This window comes from Schistocerca serialis, chromosome 9 (assembly GCF_023864345.2).
Source record: "Schistocerca serialis cubense isolate TAMUIC-IGC-003099 chromosome 9, iqSchSeri2.2, whole genome shotgun sequence".
In the NCBI taxonomy this organism is placed as follows: domain Eukaryota; kingdom Metazoa; phylum Arthropoda; class Insecta; order Orthoptera; family Acrididae; genus Schistocerca; species Schistocerca serialis.
The window spans coordinates 227,526,359-227,552,181 of record NC_064646.1 but is presented as its reverse complement, the minus strand read 5'-3'; the positions used below and the strand labels follow the sequence as shown (position 1 = coordinate 227,552,181).

The 25,823-nt window shown below is 45.8% G+C and overlaps 1 protein-coding gene across 1 annotated transcript in view; it reads left to right on the top strand.

Moving 5' to 3' along the window:
- The window catches only part of LOC126419507 (putative odorant receptor 69a), a 108,340-nt gene that overhangs the window by 2,757 nt on the left and 79,760 nt on the right, over positions 1–25,823 (top strand). Inside the window, exon 2 of the mRNA XM_050086696.1 lies at positions 12,085–12,225. Within this exon, the coding sequence (XP_049942653.1) occupies positions 12,085–12,225 (141 nt within the window). The remainder of the gene's footprint in view (positions 1–12,084; positions 12,226–25,823) is intronic.

Below are 25,823 nucleotides of genomic sequence, written 5' to 3'. Positions count from 1 at the left end.
CAGGCCTCTTCAAGAACAGTGAGTTCTCTCCAAATATTTTCAGGTGGTGGGCCAGCCATTAAGTCCCAACCCCGCTAACCGGGCACGGGCAGTACCGTACATTATAACACCTAAAATGCCGTCCTTCTTTGAGTGATGTGAGTGTCCTGCAAGCCTCTCTCGAGTGTCTCCACCACCCACGTAAGCCATGGACGTATCCTCTGAGTGGCGAGCGGACTGGCCGGTGCTGTGTGCCTCGGCCATTCCCCAACTCCTGGAGAAACGAACTACAGGGTTCCCACAAATTCCCTCGGCTGAAGCCACATAAGTTCATACAAGCAACCCTTGCATTTTTTATCAAGTACGGTAATCAGAGTTAAATAAAGATAATCATGTGTCCCACATATCTCCACTCCTGACAACGAGCAGACAGTGGTAGTTAATTAATGGTAGGAGTCAAGCCAGTCGGCTTGTAACCGTTCTCATCGACACTAATCTAAATAATGACCTCAATTTGGGGACGAAGAGAGTTCACTGGTTCCTCAGGTATGCAATATACATCTAAAACTTTTGATGATTATACACAGCCCTATCACTTCAATGTGACCACCGCCTAAGTTCGACGTTAACTTGCTATAACCACTCACAGACGACAGGTGGCAGCACTGGCAGTCAATATCGTATAAATCGTGTCTCGGGGACACGGAAAACAGTGCAGTCGTTGTCGTAATGTGGAAATGGAGCGATTTATCTGGCGTCCAAAAGGACACGATCATTTGCCTTCGGTCCAAGGATGGAAGAATTTCCGAAACGGCTTAGTTTTTAAACTGGTCGTACGTCGCCGTGCTCAAAGTATACCGTGCATGGCAAAATGACACTATCTAAAATTGGTGCTAAGGCAACTGTGGTTCACCATAGACGACAGGGCTGAATAACGGCTATGGAAATGTATATGGGCCAACAGACTGTTGAACAACTGACTGCCCAAATGAACCAATGGGCTATCAAAAGTATCTTCTCAACGACTGCTCAGCGAATTTTGCTGCTCATGGGCCTCTGCAGCAGGCGCCTGGTTCACACACCCATGCTGACAGCTGTTTATCTGCGACAGAGCCTCGAATTTGCAACGCAGTTGGACGTCCACTGAGTGGCGAAAGGTGACCTTTTCAGATTAAATAGCTGTATTCTTCATTGGCCTGAAACACCTGAAAGCAAACACGCTGCAAGAATTGTCGGAAGGTTCCAAGCCGGAGGAGCGAGCGTTATGGTCTGTGAATGTCTGTGTGGCATTCCCTGGGTGATCTCGTCGTACTGGAAGGCACAATGGATCCAGACAAGTGTGCATCTAACCATGAGGACCAATCCACCCTACATGAAGTTTGTTTTTCCTTGGAACAATAGCATCTACCAGCAGGACAATGGAACGCGTCACACAGTTCGCATTGGATGTGCTTGGTTCGAAGAGACCGAGGATGAGTTTACCGTACTCCCCTGACCGACAAACTCCCCTGATTTAAACCCAGTTACCGGCCGGTGTGGCCGAGCGGTTCTAGGCGCCACAGTCTGGAACTGCGCGACTGCTACGGTTGCAGGTTCGAATCCTGCCTCAGGCATGGATGTGTGTGATATCTTTAGGTTAGTTAGGTTTAAGTAGTTCTAAGTTCTACGGGACTGATGACCTCAGATGTTAAGTCCCATTGTGCTCAGAGCCATTTGAACCATTTTTAAACCCAGTGGAGAATCTGTGTAACTACCTCAATTGAACTGTTCATGCCATGGATTCTCAGCTGCAAATCTAGCACAGCAGGCCTCGAAAGAGGAGTCAGCACTGCACCAAATCCCTGTCGGTATTTCCAGAATCTCACTGACTCTCTTCCTGCACGTTCGCACTGCAAAAGGTGGTTATTCAAGTTTTTGAGATGTGGTCATATTAACGTGACTGGGCGGTGCATCCCGTAGATCGACCACATTGTGGAATTGTCGATTTCTTTGAGGGAGTGCTCAAAATAATGCCTCCTTTCAAGATTTAGATAGTTCAAATGGCTCTGAGCGCTATGGGACTTAACTTCTGAGGTCATTAGTCCCCTAGAACTTAGAACTACTTAAACCAAACTAACCTAAGAACATCACACACATCCTTTCAAGACAGTATCCATTCTTTTCAACTGCTCTTCCACATCCTTTCCTGTTTTTGACTGAATTACAATGTGACCGAAAAACTTCAATGTTTTTGTACTTGTTACCTGGCCTTTAATTCGTATTACAAATTTTTCTTTGGTTTCCTTTACTGCCTATTAAATATACAGACTGAATAACATCAGCGATAGGCTACAACCATGTCTCGCTCCCTTCTCAGCTACTAGTTCCCTTTCATGTCCTTCGACCCTTATAACTGCCGTCTGGTTTCTGTACAAGTTGTAAATAGCCTTTCACTGCCTATATTTTACCCCTGTTGATTTTAGAACTTCGAACAGAGTATTCCAGTCATCATTGCCAAAAGCTTTCTCTAAGGCTACAAATGCTGTAAACGTAGGTTTGCCTTTCCTTAACCCATCTTCCTAGAGAAGTCGTCTGGCCATATTGTGTCGCGTGTTCCTACATTTCTCCGGAATCCGAACTGCTCTTCTCCAAGGTCGGTTTCTATCAGTTTTTGATTTCTGTAAAGAATCAGTATTAGCATTTTGCAACTATAACTTATTAAACTGATAGTTCGGTAATACTCTCGCCTGTCAGCACCTGCTTTCTTTGTAATTGGAATTCCTGTATTCTTCTCATAGTCTGAGAGTATTTCACCTGTCTCACCATCTTGCACATCGAATGGAAGAGTTTCGTCATGGCTGGCTCTCCCAAGGCTATCAGTAGTTGTATCTTCACTTCGTCTACGTCCCTTCGTCTACGTCCTCAACCACTTCTATAATGCTCCCTAGCTGATTTGCAATTCCAGACAGTTTCATTTTATAGACTCTTCAATTCCTTTTCGCCTGCCTCATTTACTGCATTTTTATATTTTCTTCTTTCATCACTTAAATTGAATACCTCCTGTGTTATCCAAGGATTTCTACTAGGCCTTGTCTTTTTACCTATTTGATCCTCTGCTGCTTTGACTATTTCATTTCTTAAAACTACCCACTCGTGTTCTACTGTATTCCTTTCCTCTGCTCCTGTCAATCGTTGCCTAATGCTTCCTCTGAAACTAGCAACAATATCTGGTTCTTTCAACTTATCCAAGTCCCATCTCCATAATGTTCTAACTTTTTGCAATTTCGTCAGTTTTAATATACAGTTTATAACCAATACATAGTGTTCAGAGTCCACATCTGCCCCGGTAAATGTCTTAAAATTTAAAATCTGGTTCCTAAATACTATCTTACCACTACATAATCAATAAGAAACTTTCCTGTGTCTCCATTTCTCCTCCACGCATACAACCTCGTTTCAGGATTCTTAAACCTAGCGTTAGTGATGATTAAACTATGCTCTGCACAAAATTATACTAGGCAGCTTCCTCTTTCATTCCTTTTCCCCAGTCCAAATTCTCCTACTGTTTATCCTTCTCTTCCTTTTCCTAATATGGAATTCCAGTCCTCCATCGCAGTTAAATTGTCGTCTCCCTTAACTATCTGAATAATTTCTTTTATCTCGTCATACATTTCTGCAATGTCATAATGTTTTATGTAAACTTAACTTTTGTGTACTGCCCGACGGCAGGTCTTGTCATGGGGGAAGCCGCGTCAGAGAGGTCCACCGCATGAGCGTCTAGGGAAGTGATTCCAATGGTGGTCTCCCGTTACCTTCCACTGATGATGATGAAATGATAATGAGGACAACACAACGCCCAGTACCTGAGCGGAGAAAGTCTCCGACCCAGCCGAGAATCGAACCCGGGCCCCTTGGCGTGACAGACCGCCGCGCTGACCACTTTTTTTATCGTTTCTATTATTATTATTATTATTATTATTAAGAGTCCATCCTTCTACCAACTTTTTTTTTACTTTTTTATTTTATGTACTTTTTCATATTTTTGGTGCCAAATCCTCATTTTTCTTACTTTTTGCGAGTGCTCGGCCACTTTTTCGTTTTTTGTAAATTTTTTTTTATTTCGGCTTCTTATTTTTTTCTGTAAGCTGGATGCCTAAATTACCTTAGCTAACATAAATGAGAATAAATATTTCTTCTTAATATTAATCAAAGGTAATGAATCTTCCTCTTGCTAATGGAAAGACAAGTATATTAAAATAAACTGAAACGTGAAGTCTCTCATCTTCATAAGGAAAACATAAAATCTTGCATCCCCTTGAAAAACGTTTTTTATAACTTAAAACTTCTCTGCGTATGGCATAAGACGATTAAAAAAAATAAAATACATAAAACTTGATATCTAATTTCTTTAGGCGGATGTAGTCCGGTGAGTCTTGCCACGGACTTGATTCCTTTTCTGTAGTGTCTCGTGAAAGGATCGAAGACATTCGGGTTCTAGTTATCTGTAATCGTGCAAGGCTGACATCTCTGAATTCCGCACCAATCTTAATCTGTTATTGTTCCCTGTATAATTTTATTCCATGATTCTATTTAGGAAGCATGAGTAATTTTCTTTTGTAGTCTTTTGTCCGCATGAGATGATGGTGCTGAGTCGTTAGATACACCCAGTAATCTTCTTTGCTTTTATTTTCTGCCTTCAAGATATAGTGCACTGTGTGCCCTTTTAGCCAGTTAACAGCATTTCTTTTCGTATTAGGATATGGCACTGCGTCTGGAGTCAGAAAATCTGCGGCGGTGAAAACGGTTGGAGATGTTCTGTTAACGGTCGCTAATTTCTGCTTAACTATATGCCATATGTCTCCTACTCTTTCACACACGAATCGGTGTTCTCCAGTGTCAAGAAGGATGCATGACGCGCACAAGGGCGAATTTGTAAGATGTATAGCATGCAATTTGGAATTAGTTGATATTTTCCTGTTGACTGCATTATAACAAGTTGCTTTCACCTTAGAGGGTAAGTTCCGATCGTGGATATTTTTCCAAATTGCAGACCAGTCGTTGTTGGGGTATTTTCTTTCGATAATATTTCCTTCCTTAGCTTCCATCAAATATGTATAGATGTCCTTTACTCTCTTCAACTGCTGTTCAGAGAGCCTCGAGGAGATATAACTGCACTCAACGAGAAAAGTTTTTAGATGACAAAGACCAGCTGGTATATGCTTCACATCTATTGGCGGCTGCATGCTTGCTGGAGCAATTTCATTCAGCAAGTGGGCCGTTAAGTTGTCGGGCATCTGTTTCCATTGCTTGCACATTCGACACACATATAACGCTCGTGACCTGTAACTGACATCAACAAGGTTTAAACCTCCTTTCCTTGTTGGGAGTGTTAGTGTATTGAACTTCACTTTGAAAATGTTGCCTTGGCTTACAAAGCTTCCTATCGCGGATACAATTCTTCTGGCTGTTTCTAATGGCATCGGAAAGCTTGGACAACATAGTTAAGTTTGGATGTTATATACACATTTACTAGTTTGGTTTTCTGTATCTCATCCAGTTGCCTCATACTGTTTCCTTGTACAGATACTCGTATGCTTGCAAGTAGCTTTTTATAATTGACGGCAATAGTGTGTTGGATGTTGCTCCTAAATTCAATACCCAAACATTTCAATGTGGATACTTCCGTCAATTGTCCCCGATTTTGCATGCATATTCCTCTGCCTAGGTTCATGATGCCTGACTTCCTTTTATTTAGTTTGGCGCCAGAAGCAAGTTCATATGTGTGTACAATCTGAAGAGCTTTCGCCACTTCATCTTCATTTATAACCAGGACGCCCACATCATCTGCGTAGGCGTTGCACACTATTTTCTTGCCGTTTATACACAATCATTGCAGGTGATGCGTGAGTGTCGCGAGCAGAGGTTCTATTGCTGTTGCGAAAAGGGCCATTGACATTGGGCGACGTTGACGAACGGATCCAGTCAATTCAGTCTCTCTACTTAGTTGTCCGTTTATTCGTGCTACACTGTTTTTCAGAATTTGTTGAATAATCCTCACGAATCGTGGTGGGAATCCCATTACTTCCATGATACCAAGGAGATACTTATGATCTACTCTGTCAGACGCCTTCTCGAAGTCTAATGACACTAAAGCACATTTTATTCGGCATACATTTGCGGTTGATATTATATCCCTATATTCGCATGTATTCTGATAGATGTTTCTGTCTTTGCCTACACATGTTTGGTACGTGCCAGTTACAGAGTTAATAACCATTTTTATTCTTCTTGCTAATACTCGGGCCATGATTTTGTAATCACTGTTGAGTAATGTTACTGGGCGAAGTTTTTCAATTGCTTTGCTAAGTGAGTTTTTAGGAATTAGAACTATGATCCCTTCAGGAAATTCTTAGGGAGCGGCAACAGTGCCATTCATGATTTCGTTGTACATACATAGCAACTTGCTTTTCATTTGTGGTCAGAACACTTGGTAGAATTCCACGGGGATACCATCTGGTCCTGGAGACTTATTTTGAGGACTCTGTGCTATTGCGTCTTTCAATTCGTCCTCTTCTATTTCAGCCGTGAGATTTTCTACTCGCTCTGTACTAATTCGTCCTGATACGTGTCTAACAAGATCAATCCGCGCCTCGTCGACGGTAGGTATATCTGAGATATACACTCCTGGAAATTGAAATACGAACACCGTGAATTCATTGTCCCAGGAAGGGGAAACTTTATTGACACATTCCTGGGGTCAGATACATCACATGATCACACTGAGAGAACCACAGGCACATAGACACAGGCAACAGAGCATTCACAATGTCGGCACTAGTACAGTGTATATCCACCTTTCGCAGCAATGCAGGCTGCTATTCTCCCATGGAGACGATCGTAGAGATGCTGGATGTAGTCCTGTGGAACGGCTTGCCATGCCATTTCCACCTGGCGCCTCAGTTGGACCAGCGTTCGTGCTGGACGTGCAGACCGCGTGAGACGACGCTTCATCCAGTCCCAAACATGCTCAATGGGGGACAGATCCGGAGATCTTGCTGGCCAGGGTAGTTGACTTACACCTTCTAGAGCACGTTGGGTGGCACGGGATACATGCGGGCGTGCATTGTCCTGTTGGAACAGCAAGTTCCCTTGCCGGTCTAGGAATGGTAGAACGATGGGTTCGATGACGGTTTGGATGTACCGTGCACTATTCAGTGTCCCCTAGACGATCACCAGTGGTGTACGGACAGTGTAGGAGATCGCTCCCCACACCATGATGCCGGGTGTTGGCCCTGTGTGCCTCGGTCGTATGCAGTCCTGATTGTGGCGCTCACCTGCACGGCGCCAAACACGCATACGACCATCATTGGCACCAAGGCAGAAGCGACTTTCATCGCTGAAGACGACACGTCTCCATTCGTCCCTCCATTCACGCCTGTCGCGACACCACTGGAGGCAGGCTGCACGATGTTGGGGCGTGAGCGGAAGACGGCCTAACGGTGTGCGGGACCGTAGCCCAGCTTCATGGAGACGGTTGCGAATGGTCCTCGCCGTTACCCCAGGAGCAACAGTGTCCCTAATTTGCTGGGAAGTGGCGGTGCGGTCCCCTACGGCACTGCGTAGGATCCTATGGTCTTGGCAAGCATCCGTGCGTCGCTGCGGTCCGGTCCCAGGTCGACGGGCACGTACACCTTCCGCCGACCACTGGCAACAACATCGATGTACTGTGGAGACCTCACGCCCCACGTGTTGAGCAATTCGGCGGTACGTCCACCCGGCCTCCCGCATGCCCACTATACGCCCTCGCTCAAAGTCCGTCAACTGCACATACGGTTCACGTCCACGCTGTCGCGGCATGCTACCAGTGTTAAAGACTGCGATGGAGCTCCGTATGCCACGGCAAACTGGCTGACACTGACGGCGGCGGTGCACAAATGCTGCGCAGCTAGCGCCATTCGACGGCCAACACCGCGATTCCTGGTGTGTCCGCTGTGCCGTGCGTGTGATCATTGCTTGTACAGCCCTCTCGCAGTGTCCGGAGCAAGTTTGGTGGGTCTGACACACCGGTGTCAACGTGTTCTTTTTTCCATTTCCAGGAGTGTATTTATGAACAGCGTTTCGAATTTCATGCTGTTTTGTGTGCCTGGTCCCATCAGGTAACTTAACTTCTGTCAATATTTTTCTGTTTCCTCTCTTATTCTCACGCATTACATGGTACATAGCTGTTTCTTCCCCTTCTACAATGTTGTGTATTCTCGCTCTGACTTTAAAACCTTCTGACTGTCGCCACTTCAGTGCTAAAAGTTTTGCTCTAACTTTCTGAATCCGGCTAAAGTTCTCCATTAATCGTGTGTCCAAGGTGTACAGGTCTCTAAGGCAGCTAAAATAAAATTCAGTCGTCTTTTTATTCCAGAAACTTTTCTGTCGTGAGTAATCGATCAGCATTGTTCTTATTTTAGTCTTCGCACATTGTAACCACCAAGCTATGGCAGAACTGTATAGCGGGAATCGTTTCTCGCATTCTTGCCACACATTAGTAAATGCTACGCGACATTCCTCATCTTGTAGATGTGTAATGTTGAGTTTCCATATGCCCCTCGCTCGGTAAGTCTCTTGTTTTTCTAAATTTACTGTGGTGATGTACGCGGCGTGGTCAGAAAACATAGTGGGCCAGACCTCAGACTGGAGTACATGGTTCTTAAGATTGGACGAGACGTAAATTCTGTCTATCCTGCTTGCTGAGTGACTGGTAAAATATGTGAAACCGGCCTGTGCGCCATGGGTATGTTCCCAGGTATCGGTTAACTGCATTTGGTCGACTATTCTTTCAAGTTCTAAGGACTTGTTGAAATTCGGTGTCTGGTCTTTCGGGCTAAGTACAGAATTAAAATCGCCGGCTAGGATTATATAATCTTGACGTGTACCGAAGAGATGAACGATTTCACTTTTTAAAAAATCCGCTCTAGCACGCCTGTTATTGTTGCCTGACGGTGCATAAACGTTGATGATGCGAGCATTATTAACAGTCACTGCAACCCCTCTGCTGTTTTCAAGTTTTGCTATTTGTGTGACACGGATGCCTTCTTTCGTGAGAATTGCGGTACCCAGCTCTGGTTCAAAAATGGTTCAAATGGCTCTGAGCACTATGGGACTCAACTGCTGAGGTCATTAGTCCCCTAGAACGTAGAACTAGTTAAACCTAACTAACCTAAGGACATCACAAACATCCATGCCCGAGGCAGGATTCGAACCTGCGACCATAGCGGTCTTGCGGTTCCAGACTGCAGTGCCTTTAACCGCACGGCCACTTCGGCCGGCGTACCCAGCTCTGCACCGATACCGGGGTTTATTATGGCGTTGTATCCACGTATCTTTTCTAATTTAATATCTGTTACTTCCTGTAACAGTAGTATATCAACGTCAGCTGCGTATAGAAAGTCTTGCAGATGTTGTAAATGCAGGGAGGAGCGTATCTTATAATGTTCAACGTAGCGATTTTGTAGGCTTGTGCTGCGTTCATATTGTCCTATTCATTACCGAAGTCAATATTCGTCATACGAAGTGCTGTCGGAGGAAAATTCTTTTTCACATGTATGTTCCGGCAATGATGTATCCATCGTGTTCAGTTGATCTCTTAGGGCAGGAGTCTGTTCCGTTCCTCCAGTTTCATTCAATTCTTCGTCTTGATTCATTTCATCCGATTCATCAGCCCAGGTTTTGTGTTGATTAGCTTTCGATGTCTCTTTTTCTGCATTTCTAGTATCAGGGAAAACCTTGTCTGCATCGAAATTTGCTAGCAGCTTCAACCTCTCGTGTGACGAATGGTCCGTTGACATGGGGCATGGTGTATTTGATTTGGCTTGCAAGGGGTCAGGTGCCTGCATACTCAGAACCGGATTACTATGTTGTTCTTCCTGCAGTTTGTTGCTAATCTGTTTTGCTTTTTCTCGCAAAGGCGGTGCCAGTTGTTCAGCGCCCTTACGAGCTAGTCTCCTGTTTTTATGTTTCCTTGGAGGACTGACTCTTGGGGAGATTTCATCGTTTTCCATTACCTCTTGGGTTTCTTGCGCTCGGTCCCGTTCGCTGGCAAGTGATGGGTTGGTTTCCCTGTGGGTTTCTGGAGATTGCTCATTCTGAAGGACTATAACCGGTTCAGGAGATTGTTCTATTTGAACAGATATGGCTCAAATGGCTCTGAGCACTATGGGACTCAACTGCTGAGGTCATTAGTCCCCTAGAACTTAGAACTAGTTAAACCTAACTAACCTAAGGACATCACAAACACCCATGCCCGAGGCAGGATTCGAACCTGCGACCGTAGCGGTCTTGCGGTTCCAGACTGCAGCGCCTTTAACCGCACGGCCACTTCGGCCGGCCTGAACAGATATATTTGGTTCTTCTTCTTGACTCTTTGGCTGTGTTGTCACCATCGAGTCGCTAACTTCCATTATCACTTCATTGTCGCGAGCTGCATCATCCTGGGTAGCGTCCCGAGAAGCGTCAGGAGCGTCACGCGTATGGAGTTGTCCAGCGGCTGCCGCTACATGAGTTAAAGGCAACGTTGACATGGCCGGGGGTCTCACTGCGTCGCCCGCAGGTAGCTGGGCCACTCGGCGTTGTATGCACTGCGAGCGGACACGGCCTGTACCGCCGCAAGACGCGCAGGTTCTTGGCTGCCCATCATATATTACTATAGCCCGATAACCACAAACATTTATATACGAGGGTATGTGCTTGTGTAAATCAACTCGCAGTTGCCTGATACCATTCCAGACGGGGAACTTGTGAGCAGGAGACCACTTTTCTGCAAAATTGCTAATTATTCTCCCATAAGGAGCTATCACGGAATTGATCTGCTCAGCGGTGGTTTCAAATGGTAGCTCAAAGATACGGACAGTCCTTAATCCAAAGCCAGCATGCGTAACACGAACTTCACTAACATTGCCATCGTGATGTTTCAACTTAAATGTTCCGCCACTAGATTCAACAATTTTGTCACACAATTCCGTGTTTTTAAGCTTGACATACACAATGCTACTCACAATTGAAAGGTGGATACCTATAATATCCTCAAACGAAATTTTCACAACTTCCTCTAACCATGTCTCAATTTCGAACGAATTCGGTCTCTGCCCTTTCTGGTCAAAAACAAATTTCAATGTGTCTCTTCTATTAGGCTGATCCATCTCTCCTTCTAATATGAATCCATCAAGAGTCTTAAATAACGCAGCTAACTACTGCAACAGGCGCCTGACTTACCGAGCGGAGCGCAGCAGACCGCAGCGCACAGCACACGCCGGAGGTCCGCACACCACGGCCACCAAAAGCCGACTGACGCCCACTCAGCTATCGGGGCGGACATGTTTCGTGTAATTAACTAATAAACATCAAATGCTGCGTTACAGGGTTTTAACTCGAAAACTGCTGTGAAATGCTGTTTTTAGGGACAATTATCACGAAGTTCTCCTACTGGGGCTCGCACTACAGGCTCAGCCCCTGTGCCCACAGTTCCCTAAACCGAGCGAGGTGGCGCAGTGCACACTTAACTTGCATTCGGGAGTACGACGGTTCAAATCACCAACCGGCCATCTAAATTCAGGTTTGCCATGATTTCACTAATTCGCTTAAGGCAAATGCCGGGATGGTTTCCTCGCAAAGGCTACGGCCAATTTCCTTCCCCATCCAGAATGAGATTTTCACTCTGCAGCGGAGTGTGCGCTGATAAGAAACTTCCTGGCAGATTAAAACTGTGTGTCGGACCGAGACTCGAACTCGGGACCTTTGCCTTTGGCGGGCAAGTGCTCTGCTTGGGTAGCTCAGTTGGTAGAGCACTTGCCCGCCTAAGGCAAAGGTCCCGAGTTCGAGTCTCGGTCGGCACACAGTTTTAATCCTCCCCCATCCTTCCCTGATCTGAGCTTGTGCTCCGTCTCTAATGACCTCGGTGTCGACGAGAGGTTAAACCTTGTTTGTCTGGTTTTTACAGATCCCAAATACAGCCCTGCGTTTAAGTGTCCATCAGACTTGGCGTTCCATCGAGAAATGTCTCACTGCTTATGTTGTAAACGCGTGCTACCGCGTTAAGGTGTTGGCCAGCGACGCGCTGAGTTGGCGCCCTCGGCTGTGCAGGTGGTGTCTTTCCCGCTGGAAGGCGCCCGGCTGTCGCGGATGCTGCAGCTGTTGGCCGAGGCTCGCCGGCGCTTCCCCGACTCCGAGGGCCGCCGCGACCACCACCACAACATGGCCCTCAGGCTGCATCGCTTCCTGCAGGTATTCCTCTCTCCTGCTGGAGCAGCTCAGCGACTGAGCTGGTTATACCCGTCAGTGCGGCAGTGAAGGTGCCGTGCAGCTGCTGCATCTGTTTGGCCTTCCTGACACCTGGCAACTTTTTTTTTTCTCGGAAATCTCTTGTAGCCCATTTCATCCTAACCAAAACGATACGCGTATTCGGTTTTTACTTTCTTTCTGCCGGGATGACTCACAGTTGCTTGCAAGCGACCTGCCGGCCGGTGTGGCCGAGCGGTTCTAGGCGCTTCAGTCTGGAACCGCCCGACCACTACGGTCGCAGGTTCGAATCCTGCCTCGGGCATGGATGTGTGTGATGTCCTTAGGTTAGTTAGGTTTAAGTAGTTCTAAGTTCTAGGGGACTGATGACCTCAGATGTTAAGCCCCATAGTGCTCAGAGCCATTTGAACCTTTTTTTTGCATCCGACCTAGAACGATTGCGCACGTTCAGCGCTATTTGCTTCTCTTGTTTACTGCCACTCAGCGCCAATATGTCACAGAATCTGTAATCGAGTTTCAAGGCGAAAGTATCCACGCCGTTGTCAGGTTAGCAGCTCGTAATTAAATTAAACTGCGCTGTGTCAGCGATGATGATGACGGAACGATTTGTAGTGGAATGATCATATAAAATTAATTGTTGGTAAGGCGGGTGCCAGGTTGAAATTCATTGGGAGAGTCCTTAGAAAATGTAGTGCATCAACAAAGAAGGTGGCTTACAAAACACTCGTTCGACCTATACTTGAGTATTGCTCATCAGTGTGGAATCCGTACCAGGTCGGGTTGACAGAGGAGATAGAGAAGATCCAAAGACGAGCGGCGCATTTCGTCACAGGGTTATTTCGTAAGAGTGATAGCGTTACGGAGATGTTTAGCAAACTCAAGTGGCAGACTCTGCAAGAGAGGCGTTCTGCATCGCGGTGTAGCCCTCTGTCCAGGTTTCGAGAGGGTGCGTTTCTGGATGAGGTATCGAATATATTGTTTCCCCTTACTTATACCTCCCGAGGAGATCACGAATGTAAAATTAGAGTGGCTTTCCGGCAGTCGCTCTTCCCGCGAACCGTACGCGACTGGGACAGGAAAGGGAGGTAATGCAGTGGCACGTAAAGTGCCCTCCGCCACACACTGTTGGGTGGCTTGCGGAGTATAAATGTAGATGTAGATGTAGATGAAAAGGCTGAAATACTAAACGTCTTTTTCCAAACAGTTTCACAGGGGAAGACTGCGTTATCGTTCCTCCTTTAAATCGCCACACGAACCACGGAGTGCCCAAGGGATAGAAAAGAAACCTAAATCGCTCAACAGAGAAAAGGGCACTACACATGATAGGACATTAATTCGATTCTGCACAGAGTATACGAAAAAACTTTCTCCTTTTCTAGCAGCAGTGTACCGGAGGTCTCTTGCGGAGCGAAGGGCTCCTAATGCTTGGAAAGAAGGACAGGTAATCCCCGTTGCCAAAAAAGCTCGTCGAACAGACGCACGAAAGTTTGATGTCGGCCTGTTGTCGAATTTTGGAACATCTTTTATGCTTACGTATTACCACAAATCTTCTCTGTAGGAATCAACATGAATTCCGAAAACAACGTGCAACCCAACTCGCTCCGTTCCTTCACGGGAACCAGAAAGCAGCAGATACAATCACCGAGGTAAATGCCACGCTCCTTGACTTCCGGAAGACGTTCGATACAGTTCGTCGCTGTCGCCTAATGAACAAATTTCAAGCGCACGGAGTATCAGACCGACTGTGTGATTGTATTGAAGAGTTTCTAACAAACAGAACACAGTAAGTCATTCTGAACGAAGAGAAGTCTTCAGATGTTAAAGTATAAGGGCCAGTCATATGATAACGAGACAGATTGAAAAAAGTAAGTAAACTGTTTGTGATCTGAAAAGTAAACGGCATACTTGTTGATACGTTAACTCCACTGTGAGACAAGCTGTTCCAATGCCCTCATGTAAAAATGTTTGCGGTTGCCTATAGAAACATGATTGAACCCAGGTGTGCGCCTCTTGGTCCGGGGCGGTACCTGAATAGTTTGCGAAAGCCGAAGCGCGCCAAGTCGAAACGCGCAGGAAAGTTGACGGACGGCGTCATTCCGTCGCAGGACAGTACCCGCCCACGTGTTTCGAGAATTTATTCGACTACGCTGACGAAGTTTCGTTGACAAGTTCTCACACATCCTCCATACAGTCCCGATCTCTCACCATACGATTTCCATACTTTTGGAGCCCTGGAGGAAGATACTCGTGGCTGTCAATTTGCTTCAGACGAAGAGGTGCACATCTGGGTACAATCATGGTTCCGTGGGCAACCTCACACATTTTTCCAGGAAGGCACTGGCCGTCTTGTATAGCAATAGGGTAAATTATTAAAAGTTATGGCGAATACTTTTGAAATAATGAACAGACAAATTACTTTTTTTCATGTCTCTCATTTTCACTTGACCGGCCCTTGTAACTTTGGGTGTGCCCCAAGTAAGTCTTCTAGGACCATTACTTTTCAAACTATATGTAAATGACTTAGTAGATAACGACAGAAGTTCCGCGAGGCTTTTATCGAATGATGCTGGTGTATACAGAGAAGTCGCAATGCTAGAAAACGATAGCGAAATGCAGGAAGATCTGTAGATAATCGACGCTTGGTTAAGAGAATGGCCACTGATCCTCAACATAAACAGATATAACACATTGCGAATACGTAGACAGAAAGGCCGTTAATTGTATAATAACGTCTGCAGCACGTGGTCTTGCGGTAGCGTTCTCGCTTCCCGCGGACGAGGTCTTGGGTTCGATTCTCGGCGGGGTCAAGGATTTTCTCTTGCTCGTGATGACTGGGTGTTGTGTCTCCTTTATCACTATTGACTCACAAGTCGCCGAAGTGGCGTCAACTAAAAAAGGACTTACAATACGTCGGCTGAACTTCCCCGCATGGGGCCACCCGGCCAACAATGCCATACGAATATTTCATTTCATTTTGTATAATAACACAATTGCAGGACAAACACTGGTCACAGTTACTTACATAAAATATCTAGGAGTAGGCTTACGGCGCGATTTGAAACGGAACGACCACATCAAATTAGTTGCGGGTAAGGTAAATGCCAGACTGAGAATCGTTGGAAAAATCCTCGGAACACGTTGTCGATCTACAGACGAAGTAACTTACAAAATATTAGTTCAACCAATACTTGTATATTTCTCGTTAGTCTGGAATCCGTACCAGATAGAAGAGCAGACTGTTTCGTTACAGGTTCATTTAGTAAGCCCGAAAGCATCTCGAAGATGCTGAGCCAACTTGACTCGTTCCACATTATAAAGGTCACCGTGAGAGTGATCAATGGAACACGTAACTAGCTAACTAACTCCCGTGGCAGATTCTGCAAGAGAGCCGTTCAGCATCACATTAAAGTCTCTTTCTCCTACTTACATATCGCTAAAAGACCACGATGATTATATCGGAGAGATTCGAGCGCAGGTGGAGGTTTACCTGCAAACGTTCCCGCAAACCATACGTGTCTGGAACAGGAAAAGGGGAAGGCAGACTGGTACACAAAGTAACTTCCGCCACGTACCGTGAGATGGCTTGTGGTGTATGGATGTAGACCTACTGGGTATTGTTGTTTCGAAAGTACTAAATAATGTTAAGCAGTATATAATTACCAGTAATCTCACCTCTATTCATAGCAGTTTTTCTCAACCATGTATTTGCACGATTGTGCTGGTGGGCAAAGTTGTGTGCTCTCTCTATCTCGCTGATTTTTGTACAGATTTTTATGGGAAGGCCTTGGTACTCATTAGCATGGTTGTATGTGGGTTTAACAGAAGACATATTCGTTCTCTCTTAGAAGGTTCTGATTTTGATGACGTTTCGTCAGATACATTTCTGCCTTCTTCGTCAAATAATGACCAAGTAGGCAAAGCATTAGATAATGATCTTCGCGCCGAAGAAGTTCCTGAAGCGCAGAGATTTCACACTGTGTCACAGAAATCGCCAGACAAAAGACGAGAAAGTGTATTGATCAGTGTTGACGTTAAGCCAAAAAGTAAAGTTATCTGGTAGTGTTAGGAAGGGAATCGATACCTAGATGTACAATGTCCTTCTGTAATCCAAAATTACAGTGGCAACACGGTTGGAGTAGACATTCATGAGCATCAGCTTAAGTGTTACCGAATGTGGTTCATAACCAGAAAACGGGTACACAAATGTTTACTGCACTTCACTGATCTTTCAGTTGTCAACTGCTGGTTTCTGTTCAAGGAGCCTATTCGTGATAGCCAGTCCGAAAACATATAAAAATAATAAAAAGTAAATAAATTATGGATCTTCTGAAATTTAGGATGTTCTTGGCAGAGGCTCTTTTGTTTTGTCCGGGCAGAAAGAGAAGGGCAGAAGAATTTGAGTCACTGTTATTAAGCACCTCAAATAAAGGCAAATATATACAAACCTCATCCAAAAATCAGGCTTGGACAAGCGATACTCTGGGTACGATTTACAGTCCACAGCAGAAGAGATCTTGTAACAGGTATGTCAACATGAGCACTGCAGGAGGTGAACTAAAATACAGTGCATAAAGTGCAACCAGTACCTTTATCTTGGAAATGGAAAGGATTATTTCAAACTATTTCACAAAAAGTGAAGTAGTCTGCACCATGCTTTATGATTAATAGACTTTTATGATATAGAGCATGAGACGTAAATGGTGTAACACTCTGCTAGCATTCCTAGTAAATAAAAATAGAATCAGAACAAAGTTTCATCTGTTACTGTTCCTCAAAATATCAGATATGTTACTAGAGAACAAATAAACTGAAATAAACTCTGACCCAATCGATTTTATTAGATGCTTTCCCATTAAATTTTTAGTGAAAGAATTTTTTATATATTTTCCATCATCCAATACGCCAAAATATTTAGAGAATACAACTTAAGTTAGCATTGTTTAGAAAGAAAATTAGAGGGAAAAGGGCTAGCACCTGGGGATATTCATAGCCACCGTAGTATCTCTTCCTTGTCTCACGTAAGTTTTCAGTTCCGGAACAACGCAATCATAGTGGACAGCAGTGGAGATACAGAAAAGATACTCAATCACTTTGAAGCTTGCTGTACAATTTGTTAGACTTTTGTCGATTGCTTGCAGGGAATGGAGGAAGCAAGATCCGCACAACCGCCTAACACACAAAATGCTGCGGGGAAAACAGAAAGCACAGACAAGAACTTCATCCTGTAGTGCCGGCACTATACCCCTGCTTCGTAACGAGCAATTATGAAAGTAAAAGTGCTTCGTTTCACTATTTACTACATACTTCGTGCACTGTTTGTGGCATATGTCATTTAAAACTAACAAATGTTTTTACTGAAATTGTCTTTATTGCAAAAAATTAGTAATTATGTTGACGGCTTTCAAATACTAAGCATTCATCACCAGAACTAAAAAATAGTACGGAAGAAACAGAATGCAATTAATTACTGTAAAAAATGAGATAAGAAGTGAAAATACACTCCTGGAAATGGAAAAAAGAACACATTGACACCGGTGTGTCAGACCCACCATACTTGCTCCGGACACTGCGAGAGGGCTGTACAAGCAATGATCACACGCACGGCACAGCGGACACACCAGGAACCGCGGTGTTGGCCGTCGAATGGCGCTAGCTGCGCAGCACTTGTGCACCGCCGCCGTCAGTGTCAGCCAGTTTGCCGTGGCATACGGAGCTCCATCGCAGTCTTTAACACTGGTAGCATGCCGCGACAGTGTGGACGTGAACCGTATGTGCAGTTGACGGACTTTGAGCGAGGGCGTATAGTGGGCATGCGGGAGGCCGGGTGGACGTACCGCCGAATTGCTCAACACGTGGGGCGTGAGGTCTCCACAGTACATCGATGTTGTCGCCAGTGGTCGGCGGAAGGTGCACGTGCCCGTCGACCTGGGACCGGACCGCAGCGACGCACGGATGCACGCCAAGACCGTAGGATCCTACGCAGTGCCGTAGGGGACCGCACCGCCACTTCCCAGCAAATTACGGACACTGTTGCTCTTGGGGTATCGGCGAGGACCATTCGCAACCGTCTCCATGAAGCTGGGCTACGGTCCCGCACACCGTTAGGCCGTCTTCCGCTCACGCCCCAACATCGTGCAGCCCGCCTCCAGTGGTGTCGCGACAGGCGTGAATGGAGGGACGAATGGAGACGTGTCGTCTTCAGCGATGAGAGTCGCTTCTGCCTTGGTGCCAATGATGGTCGTATGCGTGTTTGGCGCCGTGCAGGTGAGCGCCACAATCAGGACTGCATACGACCGAGGCACATAGGGCCAACACCCGGCATCATGGTGTGGGGAGCGATCTCCTACACTGTCCGTACACCACTGGTGATCGTCGAGGGGACACTGAATAGTGCACGGTACATCCAAACCGTCATCGAACCCATCGTTCTACCATTCCTAGACCGGCAAGGGAACTTGCTGTTCCAACAGGACAATGCACGTCCGCATGTATCCCGTGCCACCCAACGTGCTCTAGAAGGTGTAAGTCAACTACCCTGGCCAGCAAGATCTCCGGATCTGTCCTCCATTGAGCATGTTTGGGACTGGATGAAGCGTCGTCTCACGCGGTCTGCACGTCCAGCACGAACGCTGGTCCAACTGAGGCGCCAGGTGGAAATGGCATTGCAAGCCGTTCCACAGGACTACATCCAGCATCTCTACGATCGTCTCCATGGGAGAATAGCAGCCTGCATTGCTGCGAAAGGTGGATATACACTGTACTAGTGCCGACATTGTGCATGCTCTGTTGCCTGTGTCTATGTGCCTGTGGTTCTGTCAGTGTGATCATGTGATGTATATGACCCCAGGAATGTGTCAATAAAGTTTCCCCTTCCTGGGACAATGAATTCACGGTGTTCTTATTTCAATTTCCAGGAGTGTATATTGGAGAAAACGTCTACGTCTACAGATTCTCCGCAATCCACCGTGCGGTGCGTAGCGGAGGGTACTCTGTACCAATATTAGTCATTTCCTAGCCGGCCGCAGTGGCCGCGCGGTTAAAGGCGCTACAGTCTGGAACCGCACGACCGCTACGGTCGCAGGTTCGAATTCTGCCTCGGGCATGGATGTGTGTGATGTCCTTAGGTTAGTTAGGTTTAAGTAGTTCTAAGTTCTAGGGGACTTATGACCACAGCAGTTGAGTCCCATAGTGCTCAGAGCCATTTGAACCATTTGAACCATTTTTAGTCATTTCCTTTCCTATTCCACTCGCAAATAGAACGAGGAAAAAATGACTGTGCATATGCCTCCGTAGGAGCCCGAATTTCTTCTGTCTTATCTTCTCGATCATTACGCGAAATATACGTTCACGGCAGTAGAATCGTTCTGCAGTCAGCTTTAAATCCAAGTTCTCTAAATTTTCTCAATAGTGTTCCCCTCCAGGTATTCACATTTCAGTTCCGGAGGGAACATCATCATACTTGCGCGTTGTTCCAACCCACCGGTAACAAATCTAGTAGCCCGGGTCTGAACTGTTTAAAAAAAAAAAAATGGCTCTGAGTACTATGGGACTCAACTGCTGAGGTCATTAGTCCCCTAGAACTTAGAACCAGTTAAACCTAACTAACCTAAGGACATCACAAACATCCATGCCCGAGGCAGGATTCGAACCTGCGACCGTAGCGGTCTTGCGGTTCCAGACTGCAGCGCCTTTAACCGCACGGCCACTTCGGCCGGCTTCTGCAGTGTTTCGATGTCTTCTTTTAATCCGACCTAGTGCCAACAATCCCATCCGGCTTGTTACAGAGCCACGTGGCACAGCAGTAACGCGTCGCAGTAATGGTCACGTAACACAAACTGCCTTTCTTGTTTCAGCGCCACGCTTATAACAGAGCGAGACAGGATACATCAATAGAGGGCACACGAGAATTTTTCCTATTCTCAGTATACCTACTCGATTGTGATAGTTTCACTGTCGTGTCACATGTCGTCAACATGGCCCAGGTGAAGGGGGCGCTCTGATCGTATACACCAGTTTCATTGGCAATCTTTGACAGGGCAGATAGAAATATGTGATGGGTTACAGTTCTTTATCACCATAAATTTGCGCAAACGATTGAGTTCTGTCGGTCTTTGCGGTGTTTCGTGGTGTGGGGGAATGAGATATGCCATCCCCAACGATATAAAAAAGCCTTCTTCACCTCAATGATTTACCGGTTCTTTCGTTTACCTTTGTCCGTTTATCAAATACGCAAAGGACCCAGTATTTTAAAGCTGAGTGCAATAGCCAATGGTTTTCCTGTAAGTGATATTATGCGCCCGTACAATTGACTAAATAAACAAAAAGCAAATAGTAGGCAAATGCACAGTCAGCCAGAAAAGAGCAATAATAAAGGAAGAACGAATACCATCCCAATGCAGTTTTACGGCATATGTCCCAGCAAATAGATACATGTTTCAGAAAATCTAAAGTTAGATATGGTTTTCAAGTTAACAATACTCTAAAACTTCACGTAAAACATAAGTTGAGAAGTGCACACGACAAATTTAATGGCTGTGGTGTACACAAGAGCGAATGTAATAACTGCGGCAAGTATTAGATCGGCCAAACCGGCCGCTCTTTTAATGTAAGTTTTAAGGAGCATTTACGGTCTTTGGATTGCATTTTACTGACCATACCATAGAGAACAGTGAAAAAAGTATGCGTATTCTCCACAGAGCGCAAAAGCCCATATTCTCGATTTACTGGAAGAGTCTGAAATTTACAAAGCCAGAAAACAAGAGCCAGCAAACGTAATCAATGGGCAGCCAGACTTTTTTTTCTTTATTGCTATTTCATCCCCCCCCCTCGCCCCATGTAGGAGGGGTGCGAGGAGGTAGGGTTGCGAGGATGGGCTGGCAACGGTACAAATAACCCGCTCTTCAGCCAGTAGTCATTAATCTCAAACTTAGACGCTAAAAGGAAAATACTTGAAGACATTTTTACTAAGAACATAAATTATTTAAAAAGGTGATGTAAATGGGAGATATATAAATAATATAATGCTGTCTTAATGACTTATTTAAAAACAGTGACAAAAATGTGGACAGACAGCACAGTTAAAAAAACTTGAGAAACACTAGAAAAAAACACTTGAAAAACATGGATCACGACAGAAGATACATTGACCATTAAAAACGGGACCGAGCGAGGTGGTGCAGTGGTTAGCACACTGGACTCGCATTCGGGAGGACGACGGTTCGAACCTGCGTCCGGTTATCCTGATTTAGGTTTCCCGTGATTTCCCTAAATCGCTTCAGGCAAATGACAGGATGATTCCTGTGAAAGGGCTGAGCCGACTTCCTTCCCCATCCTACCCTAATACGATGGGACCGATGACCTTGATGTTTGATTCCCTTCCGCAAATCAATCAACCAACCAACGGAACATCATGCACTTTCACTAGGGCTGGAAAAGGACCTGCCCTGGGACGGTAGATTATAGATGGTCAGTATGGAAGTAGATAGGAGAGTGGTGGTGATGATGACTGGTAAGAGGTGGTGACGAGAGAGAGGTGACTGTGATGGACAAGGAAAGAAGGTTAACTGATATTGGCATCTATGATAGCAGAGGAAAGTGTGGTGAGGGGTGATAGGAAAGAGGAAATGAGGAGGTATGGTTGGAGGAGAGGTGGTGGAGGAGGGAGCCTTTGGTGGGGGTTAGTAGGGTAGGGTGGATTCAGTGTTGGTAAGTCGGGTATGTGTGGAGAGGAGTTCACAGTCCAGGAGAGGGAGGCAGTTGAAATTTCTTTGGGAGAGGACTTGGAGGTTATGAGGTGAAGGGTTGATGGAATATGTAGGTAGAGACACGGCAGCGCACTAGGATTGGAAAGGAGAGGGGGCACAATATGATTGTTGGAGTCGAGTTTACGGATGGTGTAGGTTATTCGGAGGTGTTCAATGTGAGTGAACAGAGTTTGGGAATCTGACGAGATGGTAAAGGATCCTTGTTGGGGAAGGTAAGCGGAAGTGGAAAGCGAGATGGAGAGCTTGGCATGTAAGGATCTGGAGGGACTTATAGGACTTAGGAGTGGTGGATATCCATGCAATATATGGGTGGCAAAGAATGGTGTGGATCAGAGATTTGCACGTGTGAAGGATGTAGCCCTCATGTTCAGCCAGTTAGTAGTTTCAGTTTGGTGTGGGTTTTCTGTTGGATGGTTAGTAGATGAGTTTTCGATGTTAGTTGCCAGTCAAAGATCAGTCCAAGGTATTTTAGTGTGTGTTTGTTAGCTGGATGGGACATCGTAAGTGGTGAGGTAGAAGTAATGAGGACGGAATTTGTGGGATCCTGCCCACTCGTCTAACTCAGAGTGCCTAGGAAGCTGTTTTCCTGGATATCTAGACAACATCCTAGCAAGTCATATTAATGGAGTTTATTACGGTGCATTGTGTTAACAATACTTAACTTTGTCTTTTCGCAATGAAGTGTCGCAAGCAATTGTCGACACGCAAATAATCGCTGTCCTTTGATATATACAATTTCCATGCAAGCAAAACATAAGTCACGAATAAAGAGTTAGGATGACGGCTCGTCTTCTAGTGCGGCTCTTCTAGTGCGGCCGAGGCTATCTGGAGCGGCGCATACATTCTCTTCGTGTAGAGGCCGCTCCTGTCGTGGTGTCGTCCTAGTCAGCGTTCGATTGGTTGACGTCGTCTCACAGCCTTCTCTGCTGTATCGTTTCGGGCCGATGTACTGGCGCTCGATGTTACACCAGAACAGAATATGCGGGTAGTGCATCTTATAATCATTGTCTCGGTTTCGGAGGAGTTAATGTTAAGGAGCAATTGGTCACAACAAGAGGTAAACTGATTGAGGTTGATTTGGAGGGAACATTGCGATTTCTGGAGTGTAGAACAGAGAGCAAGGAAAGCGGTGTCATTAGTATATTGGACGAGGCAGATGGGAGGAGGTGGTTTGGGGATATCAGCAGTATATAAGAAGTAAAGGTGGAGGGAGAGAATGGGGTAAAAGTGGAGGGAGAGAATGGAACCTTGGAGCAAACCTGCAGTGGGGTGGAAGATATGGGAATTGTTGTCGTTAACAGTGATATAGGATGGGCGGTGGGAGAGGAGGGATACAATAAGGTGGACATAGTTGATTAGAAGTGCGTAAGTCTGCACTAGTCTGCTTTCCCTAGGTCAAGGGAGACAAAGATGGCGGATTTACGGTTGCTGAGCTGTTGGGAAAGGAGATGCGTGAGGTTCAGGAATTGATCATCAACAGAGGAGGGACAGAACCGATACTGGGTAAAAATGGTTCAAATGGCTCTGAGCACTATGGGCCTCAACTGCTGAGGTCATTAGTCCCCTAGAACTTAGAACTAGTTAAACCTAACTAACCTAAGGACATCACAAACATCCATGCCCAAGGCAGGATTCGAACCTGCGACCGTAGCGGTCTTGCGGTTCCAGACTGCAAAGCCTTTAACCGCACGGCCAGATACTGGGTAACAGGGAGCAGATCATGCTGGTGCAAATGGCGATAGATGCTATGGGAGAGGATAGGTTTAAAGACCTTGATAAACAATGAGGTGAGGCAGATGGGGAGATACAAAGAGGTAACAGTGGGGGGTTTGTTTGGTGTGAGGAAAAGTAGGATTTTGGAGGTTTTCTACAGGTCAGGATAGTAGCCTGTGGAGAGGATAGTGGTATACAGAGTCGCACAGATGATGAGAAGAGAGATAGGGCATTCTTTGAGGTGGTGACAGGTAATATGGTCATTACCATGAGACGTGTTGTGTTATCTGTGAAGTATTTGTTTTATGTCATATGCTGTGATTGGGGTGTTTAATTCTGTCTGGTATGTTGTTCAAGTACCAGAAGCAGGGAGCCAGGTGTGGGACTGTGGTATTTGTGCATTCATGGACAGTAAGGAATTGGGAGTAGTTAAAGTGAGGGTAGTCAGCGATGGAGAAGACGTTGGAGGGATAGGATGCAAAGTGATTGACTTTACTCAGGTCGACAGGTACGGGAAGGTTGTTGTAAAGGATCCGGTACTGAGTGATGAGATGGGTGCCAGTAAGTCGATGTATTGCTTACCAGTACTTGGAAGAGTTAACTGGAAGTGTAGCATTGGGTCTGGTGCATGTATGGTGCCAGTCCCACCCTTTTTTGGCAGTGAGTAAATTTCAAATGTGTCGCTGAATGTGCTACGGTGTGTGAATGTAATATGGTCACAAGTTCGGAGGAAGGAGCGATATAAGCCATAGGATTCACCGAAAAGGAGTACAGCTTGTGGTGGGAGAGTGGGGCGATGTGGATATATGACTACAGAAGGGATACAGGTGTAGATAACATGTGAGGTATGTTGCAGGAAGGCTGTGGCTTGGGGGATATCATCATGATGCTAGAAGGCTAGGGATTGGCTTCCAATCTGGAAGGTATTCCAGTTGGCACAGTAGTAGTCGTGGACAAATTTTGGACAGAGATTGGGATGGGGTGCATGGGGACACGATAGTGTGCAGGATGTGGTGAAGAGGACAGGTAGGTGGTCACTTTCAGTTGGATCAAAGAGTTCTACAGTAAGGTGTCCAAGGAGGTTGGGAGATGTCAGGACGAAATTGAGGGTGGTGTTGCTTTAAGATCAGGTGTGCTGTGGGATGCAGATGACATCACCTTGGAGGTATTTGGTAGCTGCCACCACCACCGGGGTTCTGCAGCAGATCAACTATGAGTGTTGAGATCAGAGGCAACAATGTAGGTGGCAAAGGTATGGGCAGTGTAGGTGACAAAATCATAGGGGATGGGATTGTTAGGTCAGATGTAGATGGCAACACAGGTAACAAAAAAAATGGAAATTTGTGGTAAGTACTATGGGACCAAACTGCTGAGGTCTTCAGTCCCTAAGCTTACACACTACTTAATCTAACTTAAACTAACTTACACTAAGGACAACACACACCCATGCCTCAGGAAGGACTCGAACCACCAATGGGAGGAGCTGCACAAACCGTGACAAGACAACCTAGACCGTGCAGCTACCCTGTGCGGCCGGCACAGGTAACAATGACGGTTTCGAAGAAGAGGCTAAGGATAAAGTATTTGGTGGAACTGTTGAGTAAGAGTTGTGACTGAGCAGGGATGTTCCTGTGATGGCGAGCTGCTACTCCATCCCTGGCCAGGGGGTGAGTTTTATCAGTACAGTGGAGGATATAGGGAGAGGGATGGATGGTGTGGTTTGGGGAACATTACATTGAGGGTGAGGCATCGATGTTGTGTTGGGAAAAGGTATGCATAAAAAGCGACTTGTTGGTGGGTATGGAGCGGATGTTGCTGTATAGGGTGCTATAGTGCTGTTGTGCCTTGATGAGAGGCTAGGTAGCAGGTTGCGGGGTTTAACATACAGAGTTTTATACAAGGATGTCAAGACAGGTGGAAACAAAATGTACCTTGTTCAGGAGTATGTGGCTTGGGTATTCAGGTGAAATACTGTGCAGGCAGCAAGGGAGATTTGGTAAATTTGTGTAGGCTCGATGGAAGGGGTGGATATTTTGTAGGATGATGGTAATGAAACGGATGATGTCCTCAACAGGTTAGCAGAGGGAGTTGTTGGGATGAGTCAGA